The sequence below is a fragment of the Pseudorca crassidens genome, chromosome 13 (genome assembly GCF_039906515.1).
Source record: "Pseudorca crassidens isolate mPseCra1 chromosome 13, mPseCra1.hap1, whole genome shotgun sequence".
In the NCBI taxonomy this organism is placed as follows: domain Eukaryota; kingdom Metazoa; phylum Chordata; class Mammalia; order Artiodactyla; family Delphinidae; genus Pseudorca; species Pseudorca crassidens.
This window is the reverse complement of record NC_090308.1, coordinates 19141743-19156091: the sequence shown is the minus strand read 5'-3', so window position 1 is coordinate 19156091 and position 14349 is coordinate 19141743. Positions and strand designations below refer to the sequence as shown.

Genomic DNA, 14349 nt, shown 5'->3' with positions numbered 1-14349 from the left:
ATTTGTCTTTCATAAGGGAAAGATGAGAGATTTTATTTAGAGAAGAATAGCTTTTTCCTCAATTAATTGCCCTGCCATGATTCCATCTAGTATGATTTCATATGATATTATATCATATCTCAGAGTACAGTATATTCCTGTCATTTATCAGTTGATATTTGTTTGAAAACAAGGACCAAATGGCATTTACTTTTATATCACCTAGAGCCTAGCACGGTCCTTTGTAAATAGTATATACTCAACCAGTTTACTTAATGTAAAAATTTTTAATATGTATGTTTAGGCGTCTCAATCCCAAACATACCTGAGTAAAACAATGAATAAACAAAATAAAAATAAAAGCGGGTTAGAATACAATTAAAAACTCTCAACATATTTTTTTGGTCATTCAGAATGATTAACAACAGGCAAATCAAATCTTGCAATTAATCTCTTTTATAATTGAGATTATAAAATTACAAAAGCTAGAGAGACTCAGACAAGAGCAGGCTTGAAAGACGAGCAGATTTAATCTAACACAAAGCAGACCTGAGGTGGTTTTTGGATTAGTACTGTGTAATGAAGTCACTGGAACTGGTCTAAAAAGAAGCTACCAGTTGGAGGGTGGTGCTATCTCATTCTGGTCTATCAACACTCATTTTTTCCCTACCTACCAGCAGTGATAGGAGAGGTTAATAAAGTCAGCAAACCCTGTGGACTTTTATTTCCAATCTTTAGAATCAGAGATATCTACCACATTAGGCCTTTATTCTTAACTTTTTTTCTCTCTTCTGCTTGTGTTTTTACACTTCCAAGTGAAAAGCAAAAGTCCCCAAATAATACTGAAAAGACCACGGTTGGTCTAAGAGCAGAGTAATAAAAGGGATCAAAGGGATCAAACCCTCTAGCATTTCAGGTGAGTTCACGATTCAAATCATTCAACAAAAACTTTCTGTGCACATAAATGACAAGAACTACACTAGGCACTGAATATACAATGATGAAAAGATACTCCCTTATTCTCAAATACACACAGTCTAATGCATGTTACAGAATATGGAGAAAAGCAAAGGATGGTTTTATACTGCTGGGCTGGCCTGGAAGCGACTTAAGTGAATGCTTTATTATACCATCTTAACAAGCATTATGCACATTCTACTGTTCCTTTTAATGTTTCTTTCTATCTCAAATACATAAATGAACTTTGGCTCAGATCTGTCAGTTTCTGAGACGACTACTCAATGTGGTCACTGCTACAGAAAAGAAATATTCACTTTGTTAAAAAGATTAAAACAGGAAGGAGATGGGTTATATCTATATAGGAGAGGATCACAGAAAAAGCAAAAGAGATATGGATGAGGAAAACAGAGATATCAATCCATCCCTGTGCAAGGTGTTAACAGAGTATGAATATTCTCAAGACAGGTACACTGGCAGCCTTAATCCAACCCAGTTTATGTTTTAGCTCTATCAGCAAACACACAGATGCAAAGTTAGGGTGGAATTAGGGAGGGGGGGTGCGTGGAAGAGAAATCCCCCCAAACTGCTAGATCATTTCATAATATATTAGGCTGACAGAGTTGGATTTAATTATAAGCAGCTCTGCCCTCTTCTGAAGTTCCTGTCCCTTTCCTCATTTCTATCCTTTCTTGGTAGTCTCTTCAGTTTTTCCACATGTATATCTACCAACCCTACTCTATGATTAATGCTTGGTTTTTCTTCATGTTTCTGAAACATCAAAGACCAAGGCCCAGCTTTGGAATGAAGACCCATCATCTGTCCTCTGCCCGCCCCTGACTGTATCTTTGTGGCTGTTCTCTCTGAGGCACTAGTTCTCTCTAAGGCCAACTAGGGAACTATGAAAGGAGACATATAAAGTGCTACCACTCAGATCAAGTTAGTGCCTCTCCTGATCTTCCTCTCATGAGGTAAGTAGCCAAGAGCATTATAACACTTAACACTGAAGGAAAAGGATGGAATTTTCCTTCTTTACAACAAAAGAATCTTACAAAATGTTCTTTATGAAGATCTTTGCTCCCTTGCTTGTAATTAATGAATAAAACCAAACTAGACCTCAAAGCTACACATATAAGTCTTTCCCTTTCTGGAAAATTAAGGACAAAGTTAAAAGCTCCAGACCATTCAGGCAGTCAAGGCAATGAAAAATCAGTAGAGATCCATTAGCAATAAAGGCCAACAAAGAATTTCTCATGAAATCTGGCCTAGAGGTTGTCTAATAGCATAACTAGAAATCAGAAATGTCTCGTAGCCTCTTATCTGCGCTAAATAGGTGCAACTAACTTATTTTTATCATAGAGTTAAACTTGATTGGAATAAGCAGCTACACATTTCCAGGCTCTTGTTAAAATCTGAGAACCTAAACTTTGAGTTAAAAGCTGTTAAATGTGTTAAAAGGATGGAAAATTCAGTTTTGTTTCTATTGTATACTCAGGAGATGCAGAATTCTAAGGAAGCAATCAAGTAGTATTCGATTTAGACTCTGATCAACCCCTCTCCTCCAAAATAGGTCTAAATATTTTACCAATGCATCTTAGAGTGAGGTACTGCTTTTTTCTCTGAAGTCTTGTTATTGGGGAAAGAGGAGGGAACAATAGGAAAAATCCATGAGTATAGCATAGAAGACATACTGTAGCTGGCTTCACCCTATTCCCTTCACATCTATTTTCTATCTGTTGAGACTCCTTATTTAGGGAAGGAAGGAAAGGAAGGAGAACAGTTAGGACACCTCCCAACTGTAGCAGCAAAGCACTACTTCTACTTGATGTATATAAATAAAAGAAAAATAGTGCTCTCTATGACTGGAAAGTTATTGTTGAAAACTGGGAACTCTGAAGCAGGGCTTGGCAATCCATGACTGTGAACCAACGGTTTGTTACCCATTATATTGCTTCTTCACCAGTCTAGTCCTTCTTCCTTTGGCCCCTTTTATTTTCTCTGTTTGTCTAATCTGTCCACATTGCTCTCCCACTCCTTTTCCTTTGTAATATATATGGATTCTCATGGTCATGCTCAGCTCCAATGGCAGAATTAAGGGCTAAAGTGGCCACTGTGTTCTGAAGAACATCAGAAAAAAGTCAACACAATGGAGACGATGAATGTACTGAGTCGTATTTTTCATCAAACATCAGAGAGAATATTCATGTTTATAGGCTACTTTATGTCAATAGGCAGACTAAATCTTTAGGGATTTTATAGATAATATATATTTATATATTATCTTTAATGTATCTTTATAATATATTAATATATGATATATTAGTATGTATGTTTATATATTATGTATATTCCATACATAATCCATACATACACACTAATATACATAAAACATGTCAAATAATGTCTTACAGTATGGGGGTTGCCAGTCACTTATGACTCTAAAGTGAAGGCAGAATGAAGTCATTTTCAGAAGTGTAAAAACTCTGATTTTCTGTTCACATGCTTATCATGTTAAAATTTCTTGATGCAGTAGATCACAGCGAAAAAAGAATTGTAGAATGAGAATTACATGAATAATGGTGCCAGATAAGGCTGACACAGAAATGAAGGAAGCTAGCTAAAAAAATGAGAACTTCTACTACACTGGGGTACTCAGAAGATTCTTCCTTGAAAAGCGAAGTTTAAATGAGAGGATTAGGATTACATTCCTTTCTGCATGACTTCAATCACTCTGCTTGGTTCTCTAATGAAAAGTATTTATATTACAATATTGTACACACCATTTACTGATTTGTTTTTAGATATGGAAGTCACATCTACAATTAGATAACAAAACATAACAGTATAAACATTATAATATAAAAATGATACTATAACAAAAATTAGAATGTGGAAGGGAAAAGAAAGAATGAAGGAAGAAGAGATGCACAAATTTCCTCCTATTTTGACGTGAGGACTATTAGCAGATACTGTCTACAGCTAGTACTTCAAGAAACAAAATTTATGTATATTACTGAAAGTCATAACTAAAAATAGAAACTGGCAATAGAAATAGGCAAAGAAGGAAGAATGGAGAACATTACTTTTCACTGTATGCCGTTTGTTTTATTCTGAATTTATGTTTATGCTTTTGTGCAAATTACTTCTACTGAAAAATAATATTACACTTTTTGTTTACCCTGATTTCTTACAGATGAATAAGGGTTTTAGGGGAATGGGTGGGAGGCTTGTAATTCTGGGACCTTTTAAGCTTACTACATTAGTGATACAATTGGGACTGTGTTTATCACAAGTGAACTGGTGTTCTGAATTATGCCATTACCCTAGTGCTGCATGCTATTGTACCTGCAGTACCTCTCACTGCTCTAGGGTCAAATGGATGCCTAACCTGTGCTAGCTGCCCCGGATAAGAAGTTCCAGCCTTGTCAGAAATGGGACAATCACATCTGAAACAGAGCAGGGATAACATTTAAATCTTCCAGTTATTACTTGTATTGGCTTTTTGCAATCTTTTAAACCTACTACAAGAATCAAAGATCCTGAGATTAGAGATTTTTTTGAAGATTCATTTAACTGAAGAACATCACTTTAAAAAAGACAAATTTACACAATTTAGCTCCGCCTCCCCCCCCACAAAAGAACTATGATCTCTAATCAGTTGTATGATAGATCATAGATTTTTCTTTAGGTTTCCTTGCTGATTTGTAACTTAATCTGTTTCCTATTGTTTAGTATAGAAGAAGTCATTTCCTGTCTTAGTACTTTCTGACTTTCATTACTTTTATTCTGGACTTTTCCTTTTGACGCAGAGCTAACTCTTTCAATTTGCCTGTGCTGTCCATAGTAGTTCCTGCTGAGTAAGATCAGTTAGCATTGTTTTATTTCTGTCTGCACCTGTTCACCACGCTAAAAATCCATGTTGATAGTGACAGATACAATTTAGTGCAGTTACACAGCTTGTATGATTGATCTCAAAAAGTAGGAATACTTTTCAAGCATATGCCTGGGTTAGGTTCTTCACATGTTACTTGAATAAAGTTCAATGGAAACTCCATCCAGGCAGCCTATGTGGGAAATTTTACAAGTGCACTTAGCCACAAAAAAATTATCCTGTTCTTTAAAATACTTTAATGATTATTTCAAAGGGATAAAGTTAGCAACTGCAAAAAAGTTAAAAATTTTATTTGGAGCCAAAGGTTTTTGGGGATTATATGTAAATACTAATCAGTGGTTTACTTGTCCATCCATCCATCCAGCCAGCCATCCGTCCATCCATCCACTGAGTACCTCTTACATGCCAGGCATTGTTCTAGATACTAGGGATACAGTAGCGAATGAAACAAAAGTCCTCACCTCATGAATAATGTCTTTTCCACATTTTAATGGAGTTTATACTCCACACAGTAAAAGTGTTCATAAAAATAACTTATAGTTTATATCTTAGAAGTCTTTACTGTATGTTCAATTTATTGCAAGCTATTGCTAACTTCAACATGAGACTCACTAACAGTTCAAGAGCTAACTTGGCTGGTGAATAGAAATGGTTTTTTGCAATTATATTTACTCATGACATTTTCTAACAAAAACACTTAACTGTGTTATAAATTTACCAGTTAATATTCATGTATTAATATTACACTATACATTAATATTATATTATATATAATATTAATTTACCAGTTAGTATTATAAGATAATATCACATATCTCATATGAAAATATTTAGATAAGCATATTTACCAAATTATTTTATGTCAATTTTAAACTCAGTCATAATTTTATAGTTTTATTCCACCCAGATATTTTAATTGTATTTAGAAAGTACAAGACAGACTTCACAAGTCACCTTTGAATCAACTCAACAAAAGGTCAAAAAGAAAAAAAAAAAAGAAAAAGAAAAGAGAAAAACAGAAAGGAAACAACAGGATTCTACACATAGTAGAATATGACCCATGGTGTTACTAGGTTTCTCTGAGAGTTCTAATGTAGAAATACAGTATTTTTTTCCCTCTACAAAAAGACTGTATAAAACATCTCTACTAGCAATAGATTTGCTTGTTAAAAATGTAGTTTCCTGGACCAGATCCGAGATCTAACGAGTTAAAATTTATGGGAATGGAGCCTGAAAAAATTCTTTATTTTAAAAAGCAGACCACTTGATTATTAGACACTCAAAAGTGTGAGAAGATGAAGCACTGTGGTGTGTGTGGGACAGGTGGGAAGGCTTTGCTATGGCTATATCCATGTATTTTCTCCTGGACAGAAACTTATGACATAAGAATCGTGTCCATTATGGGGTCACGGTTTCCACTGACAAAAATGCTTTGTATGAAACCTAGCCAAACTGAGGACACGGGGAACAGGCCACGTGGGGCATATGTTCTGCCAGGAGGCCTACTTCACCCTCTAAAATGCCTGGCAGCTGTCAGAACTTGCAGGGGGAATTTTGTTTACTTTGTGAAATGCCCAGTAGGTTCCAAGGGTCATTCAGGAATACTGTCACACTGCTGTTAGGGTAGCTAGAGTCTTTAACTTAAATGCATCCACTAATTCACTAATGAACATTTTACTCATTTTATTTATATGGTCAGTCAATAGGATTCCTTACATTGTGAAATACCAGTAGAAAAAAATGTCTTATATTATTTAATTCTATTTTTATGTTCTCCAAATATCTTTTGTCTGAGATCAGCTATATGATTAAGCACCATGTATGATATTACACTGTTTGCTATGTCCGAGAGCCTTGACATGAATGCTTAGAGTAAAATAAACATTTCAGATAAAAACTTTAATGAAATGAAAAATTAATTCTCAGGAGTGTTTAATAAAAATCAGGGATTGGATAACCAACAATAAAAAAGAACCCCTAAGTTTAGGAATAGTATGAACTAATATTTATAAAATTTCAAAATAATGCTTTCATTATTCATATAGAGTCATCTTTATATCCCTCAACTCCAAGACAGATGATGTGACCATTTAGTGGGGTAGTTTCAGATGGTCAGAGTACAGTGAGAGTCTGAGAAAACGATAAGCACATGCTTTAAGGAGAAGGTGGCAGAAATGTGACAGGCAGCAGAAGGCAGAAGTGGCAGACAGAAATGGTGACAGAAAACAAAAGTTAATGTAGCAAGAAGCAATGTGAGAATGTGGAAAAGTGATAAAACTTGCTTGCATAGTAAGTACAATATTCAGTCATGTATTTAATGAAAAGGAAATGTAAATATTTATGCATCAAAAAGAGAAATTAACTTTAGTGAATTCTGTGTTCTTTTAATTTTTTTACAAGATCCTTCAATTAATTCATGTGTTTATCAATACCCATGAAAGACAGGAAGAAGTCAGAACATAATAAACAGTATTTGACAGATATCGCTGTTCCAACAGGACAGCAAATGTAACTGTCCTGATCTCTCTCCTGGGTGTCTAGGAAAGCTGCCATAAGAGGAACAGGTGTTTGGGTTTGATGGGCTCAATGACTCAGTTTCACAGAGGCTGTGCTGTTTACTGGTAGCCAGAGCAATCACTTCCTAAACCTTACTGCATGAAGCCTGACACAGCAGTTCTTTCTTATGCTCGTTCCCCATACTGTGATGAATGCTTTCACCTAAGGGTCAGCAGTCCTGCTTAGGCCGTGAATGCTATCTGTGGCCCTTGGGATGCCTGAGCCCAGAGGAAAAGATAAAAGGGAAGAAGAAAAGGCTAAAAAAAGACTCTTTATGGGAAGGAAAAGGAGAAAGAAACTATAAGAGTAGGAGGAAAAGGGGAGGGGGGACTGAAAAGGAAAGCAGTTCTTTGTGTGGTGAATAGGTTAAAGTATACTAACTCTGGACATTATATACCGTGCACTTGGACCACCTATTCAACATTCAGATCTCATTGGTTCAGCTTCTACCACCTTTTCTCCTCCACCTCACTTGAGTCACCCACTTCTACAGTCACATCTGGAGTACTGAAAACCTGTCCCTCTGGAAAGAACTAATACAAATATCATATGATATCGCTTATATGTGGAATCTAAAAAACGGTACAAATGAACTTATTTACAAAACAGAAACAGAATCACGAATGTAGCAAACAAACTTATGGTTACCGGGGGTGGGAAGGGAGGGGAGGGATAAATTGGGAGATTGGGACTGACATATACACACTACTATATATAAAATAGATAACTAATAAGGACCTAATCTATAGCACAGGGAACTCTACTCAATTCTCTGTAATGACCTATATGGGAAAAGAATCTAAAAAAAAAAAAAAAAGTGGATATATGTATATGTATAACTGATTAACTGTGCTGTACTCCTGAAACCAACAAAACATCGTAAATCAACTATATTTCAATAATAATAATAATTAAAGATCTCCTATTCTCTGATAAGGACCCCTACCCTTATAGCTTGGTTGTGCAATAGCCCAACCTACACTTGTTAGTTATTCAATTTCAATGAGATCTCTACTTTCTCTCTACATATCAAAACTCTTCCTGTCTTTTCAAGAATCTTGTATTATGCATTATCCCTTTTCTCTCCTATATCTTCAATCTACTCTTCTTTATTGAAGATTAAACATGCTCAAGAATCTTTTATATTAAACAGAATAAAACAAAAAAACACAAAGCCTTTCTGCACTTCATATCCCCTTCTGGTTACAACACTCACTTTTCTACTTCACAGCTAAATTTATGAAGTAGTTGGGCATTTTTCTCTCTTGACCTATTCATTTCCTGTTCACTTCTCATTCCCTCCCGATCTGCTTTTTGCTAATACATTTCCACTGAAAGGGCTCCTTTCCAATGACCTTCAGTAGCCAAATTAGTCCATCTTGTAGCTGAGCCACCTTCAGCATCAAGGGAAACAGCTGATAACCGCCTCCTCCTTGAAGCCGAGTTTCCATTGCCTCTGTTGGCAGCATGTTCTCCAGGACTGCCTATGCCTCTAGTTGCTCTTTCTTGGTCTCCTTTTTCAGCTCCTCTCCCTTTATTCCATTTTTTTTAAAAGCTATGGAGTGCTGCAGGACCTGATCTGAAGCTAAATTTTATGTTTCTTTCCTTAGGCCAGCTCATACACTTTCATGGCTTCAAAGATCACTTATGCCAATGTCTCTGAATTTTCTCTCTCCAGCTCCACATATTAACACTTTGCTGGAAAGTTCTACGTGGATGTCTTCGGCACTTCAAATATAGTATATCTAAATGTACCCTTCTTCCAAGTACCTTATATAGTTAACTGTACTTTTAGCCACTTGATTTTTCATATCAGAAACCAGGGGTCACCTACAAAATCTCCCTCTTCATCATCAACCCCTCCGATACTGTATCTCATTCATCAACTCTACTCCAAACATCTCCTGAATATATGTACTTCTTTGCTTCTCCACTGCCACCAACCTAATCAAAGCCACCATCACTACTGTTGTAGCCTCCTAAATTGGTCTCTCCAAATTTTTTTCTACTCTAGTCTTTTCTATTCCTGCTAATCTAATTTCCATACTGTAGCAAGAGGAATCTTTTAAAAATCCAAGTCTGATCATGATACTCCTCTGCTTATAACATATAACATGTTAATAGCTTTCTTTACATGAAAAGAAAATTCTCAGATGCTCAGATGGCTCTTCAGTATCTGGCCCCTCTTTGGATTCGACTCATTTCATTCCATTCTCCTTTGTGTTTTCTACACTGCAGCTACTCAGTTCCATTTGAGTTTCTTCTTGTCTCAGACCTATTCACATACTGGGATTTTTGGTTGTTTGTTTTTTCTCTCTTGTAGCCTCCTCCCAACAAGATCACTTTTACCCTCTCTCAGGCTGGCTGATCCATTCATCCTTTAGACATCTACTTAACTGCCATTCCCTCAGAGAAGCCAGGTTTGATTTTCTTTTGTAGTGCTTATCACGTCAATTATTTGCTTAATGTCTGTGCTTTCTGCCTCAACTCAAACTCCTTCCCCCGACTGCCAAAATGTAAAATCCATGAGGGCAGCAATCATACCTGTTTTATTCATGAGTGTGTGTTGCATCTGTGAGGCCCAGCACACTGCCTGGCATACAGTATGTGTCCACTAAACATGTACGGGAAGAATGAATGAATGAAAGTTCATCCCAACTTTGGGATTCTGTTTACCTCAACACACTTGAGAGCAATGTGACTGATATTTTCAGGTTTTACTCAAATGACAGTGGGAATAAATAGCAATTAGATATTCTTTAATGGAACTCCAGTGTTCTCGGGAGAGGGCATCCTAACAACTGCCTAACTCCTGGCAGCTTCAACTTGTGGTTAATTCTACTCACAAAATACAACCCTGAAAAATAAGTGAGCAGAGAGCATCAGGGACCCAGAAGGAGAAGAAATGAATGAAAAATATTCTACTACCTCTTGCTTATGAGCCAGCTGCCCCATTCTCCCAACCACTTCTTCTGGCCTATATTCCCTACTATACTCATACATTGAGTTGTCCATTGTCTAAGTTTGGTTAGAGAGAAAAAAAAAAAGCATGCTTAAGTAAAACAAAGAACAAAAAAGTCTAGTAAAGGCTTCTCATTAAATAAATACCCCTTAGGCAGAAAGTCCAGTTACAGATCCTATTTGGATTTTAAATTATAGTCTTATTTCTTAAAGTTCTGAAGGAAGCATGGGAAAAAAATTAGGAAAATAAAGCAAAGCTTTGGCTATACTCTGAAATACCAACCCACGCCATCTAAAAGTGCACTACCTCCTCCTTGTGACAGTCTTCACTAACTTCAATAATCAATTTATTTTATCCTTCAATTTGGTGGGGCACATCTTTTTTTCCTGATACCCGGGGCTGAATGGAAGAATGAAGAAAAAGAAACCTTGAACTTAACCAGAGCTCTATCAATTTGTAATGGACAGAAACACTGCAAAAATAGTAAGGGACTGGAATTCTAAGATGTTACTTTTTTTGCCATGATGGGCATAACTATTACTAACTAACTATGTCTGAAAAAGCTTTCTTGTGTTCCTCCCACGAGGAACGAGTAGATGGTAAAGCTGAGGCTTTCAGGCAGTGTATCTACAGACAGACAACAGTGGTTGCTCCATAGTCACTGGGCCAGGCTTGTTCTGATTTTGATGCTCTCACGGCCAGATACTGATTCCTATTATCTTGCTCTGACTATGTGTCTACATGTTCTTAACTGACTTTACCTTCACAGGGATGTCCTCTTCCTGGCTGGCTTTCTCTGAGGTGAAGACATACGAGATTTCTTTATGAGATGTGGTCTGGCGGCAGATGGCACACTTAATGGAGCTCCTGTGAGACCCCACGCTGTACTGTTCGATAATAATTGAAATGCATTCATTACAGAAACAGTGCCCACAGGTCAGTACTGCCCACTAAAAAAGAAAACACAAAGAATATGCCTCAGTGAGATGCTATCAAAGATGCCTTCCAATCTATAAACATATTAAAAGGAGAAGAGAGTCATAATTTCATTTCCTAACTATTTCATGATATAAATATCCTTTTTAAGTCATAAAAACTAAGTTATACTTTTAAACTAACTATTTTTTAGTCCAACTAGACTAAGCTTTCATAGTCTTTAGTTCTGTTCACCCTAACAGGAGGATAATAGTCAGTCATCATTATTTTGTAAGATGCTCGTGTTCTCATTTCAGCATTTAGGAAAAATGCAAATTACTCTTTAGCACTCTCACAGAATAGACTGACTACAACATTAATTTGGACATAATGTCATATTCAATATATTCTACACAACTTAGTAATAAGCAGATTTACATTTTCACATGTTAAAGCATTTATTATATAGAAAGTGAGATGGAAATGTTAAAGATAATAAAATTTCTGAGACAATCTAGCTGCATGAATCTCATCAAAACTAAAAGCAAAGAAGAAACTACTTACACCATGATCCTTTCCATTTTTATAGTAATTTTTATCAAAATGTTTTTATCACTGATTTTTAACAGAAATTGCCAGTATCTGTAATTACTATTCTTCTCCTCCATTACCAATCTGTCCTTTTAAGATTTATTATCAATAAAATATCCTTTAAAATCTTATCTTCTCCATGAATTGTGGAAACTAAAAGATATGTTCTTTCTGATTATTGCTGGTCAGAATATGGAACTCATATATTTAGGCTTCTACTCTCAGCTCCATAGAAAAAAGTGCCAAGGACACTTTTACTCATTTAATAGTAATAGACTTATCTTTCAAAATTTGAAAAGCAGTGAATATACCGATATTACATATATTTATTTATCATACAAAGTAGGAACTTACAGTATCATAAATCACATTTCATAAAGTAAAAATAAGAATCTCTTTGAGGAAAACTAATACAGTTCCATTAAGTTTATAGACATTTGTATACTAATATTCACAAAGAAATATACTTAATTGATATAATAGTCTTCTAAAAATCACATATGAATTTCCTCAGGATTGCTGTTATTTGCGCTTTAAATCCTGGTACTATTAGACAGTAATAATGTTAAGTAAGAACTACGTTACTATACCTTTGTCATAACTTAAGTAAATCTGTGTATGCCGTATTATATTTCTGTACAAGTACCAAATAACCATGGTAAACTGACAGACTCAAGTGACTGGAAATAATACTTAAAATTATTCACCTTTAATGAAAAAGATGGGGCTATTCTAGAAATATGTTTTCACCTATCACTTAAGGGAAAACATTGCTCAAACATATTTGGCACTAAGCCTGTCAGTTAACCTTTGGCCCTACCTTTCAGACAGAGGTACTATTTGCCTTGCATGCAAAGTTTGAGGGTGGGGCGAGTTGTATGTAAAAGCCTGTGAAGACTGTAAAGTATTTTACAAATGCATGTAATATTTATTATAATTTCACCTGTTTTCCCAGTTGCCGAGCACAGATTGGACAAGGTTCTGGATTAATACCTCCTGATGTTTTGTCCTGAGACTATCCAAAAAAGAATTAAAACATATATTAGTTATATCTTAAAAGCCGTTACATGTAGTACAACTCATTTATAAAAGTAAATGTTGGCAATTAAAATAATCTAATAATTGAGATGACCTAATAATTCATATATTAATACTACCATTCCTGGGATTTACAAATAACATTTATTTAAGGTGTGAGGAAAAAAATGGACTCAATTTTTAACACAGTTTGTTAAAGTTATCATATTACTGTATTTGTGATTCTGATAGAAGGCAAAATAAAAAGCAAAATATGATATAATTTACCTAAATTCTCAAATTTTACTTTCATGTTAGATATATTTTTTTAATAAAGAAATAGATATTCTGCATGTCCACTTGGCATGGGATCAAAGACATTGGGAAGAGGCAGCATTTATTCACATAACTCCTTATTAATACTGATTTCTTCTCTGTATCCTTTTTCTAATCTCACCAAGGCAAAGCAAATAATTAGAAACCAGAAATATTACTGATTTGAGACCTAACTATGCCTGGAAATTATGTTGAAGTATAATAGCTTTTCAAAGTCTCTTTAAAAACTGAAAGATTTCCAAAAAAGTCATCAAATGAACAGGTTTTAAAACTGAGGAAAACATAAAGGAAAGTAAAATAGACTCACAGATTACTAAATTGTTCTTGATTATCCTTTGACTCTTATAAGCAGAAAAAAAAAGCCAAATTGTGCATGGATTCAGAAGTTCTAATGGTTAAAACAATTCCATTAACTACAACGTAAGTACGCAGCATTTAAAAAAAGTGGGACTGAATTATTCTTTTCCTCTGTTAATTATTGATTTGTTTCAGGTAACATAGCAAACCACCTAAAACCTTAGTGGCTAAAAAAACATGAATTTCTCCTGATGCTACAGGTCACCTGGGTTACTTTGGGATGCACTGATTTGGCTTGGGCTGGATGGTCCAGGACGGCCCACACTCATATCTAGCAGTTGGTAGGCTAGCTGGTCTGGGGAGAGGGCTAAGCTGAGGTTTTTGCTCCTCAAGAAAGGTAACCTGGGCTTCTTCACATAGTCGCAGAGTTCCAAAACATGACACAATTGGAAGAATTCCAAAGTGCGTGGACTTTTCAAATCTCTGTGACACAAGGCCAAAAACAAGTCATCTGCCTAAGCCTACAGGCAGTGTAGGAGGGGATTAACCAAGAGCAAGCACGCAAGAGAAGGTATTACTATAGCATTTTGTAAACAATCGACCAGAATTTACAATACCTCTTCTTTTCTAATTTATTTAATGTAAGAATTAGCATGTTTTCCATAAAGGGCATGATTGTAAATATTTTAGGCTTTGTCGGCCATACGATCTCTGCTGCAACTCCTCAACTCTGCTATTATAGCACAAAAGCAGCTGTAGACAATACTTAACGAATGAGTATAGCTGTATTCCAATAAAACTTTATTCACGAAAACAGGTGATGGGCTGGATTTGTCCTATGCTTAGT

The 14349-nt window shown here is 35.6% G+C and overlaps 1 protein-coding gene across 5 annotated transcripts in view; it reads right to left on the bottom strand.

Annotated features, from left to right (window-relative positions):
* Positions 1 to 14349, bottom strand: part of SHPRH (SNF2 histone linker PHD RING helicase) — an 81449-nt gene that overhangs the window by 10938 nt on the left and 56162 nt on the right. For all 5 annotated transcript variants that reach the window (XR_010933641.1, XR_010933642.1, XM_067701843.1 and 2 more), the window contains exons 24-25: positions 12796 to 12867; positions 11108 to 11296 (exon numbers count right to left, since the gene is read on the bottom strand). Coding sequence is in view for 3 of the 5 variants with exons in the window: in XM_067701843.1 (XP_067557944.1) it covers positions 11108 to 11296; positions 12796 to 12867 (261 nt within the window). In the remaining 2 variants the exon portion in view is untranslated. The remainder of the gene's footprint in view (positions 1 to 11107; positions 11297 to 12795; positions 12868 to 14349) is intronic.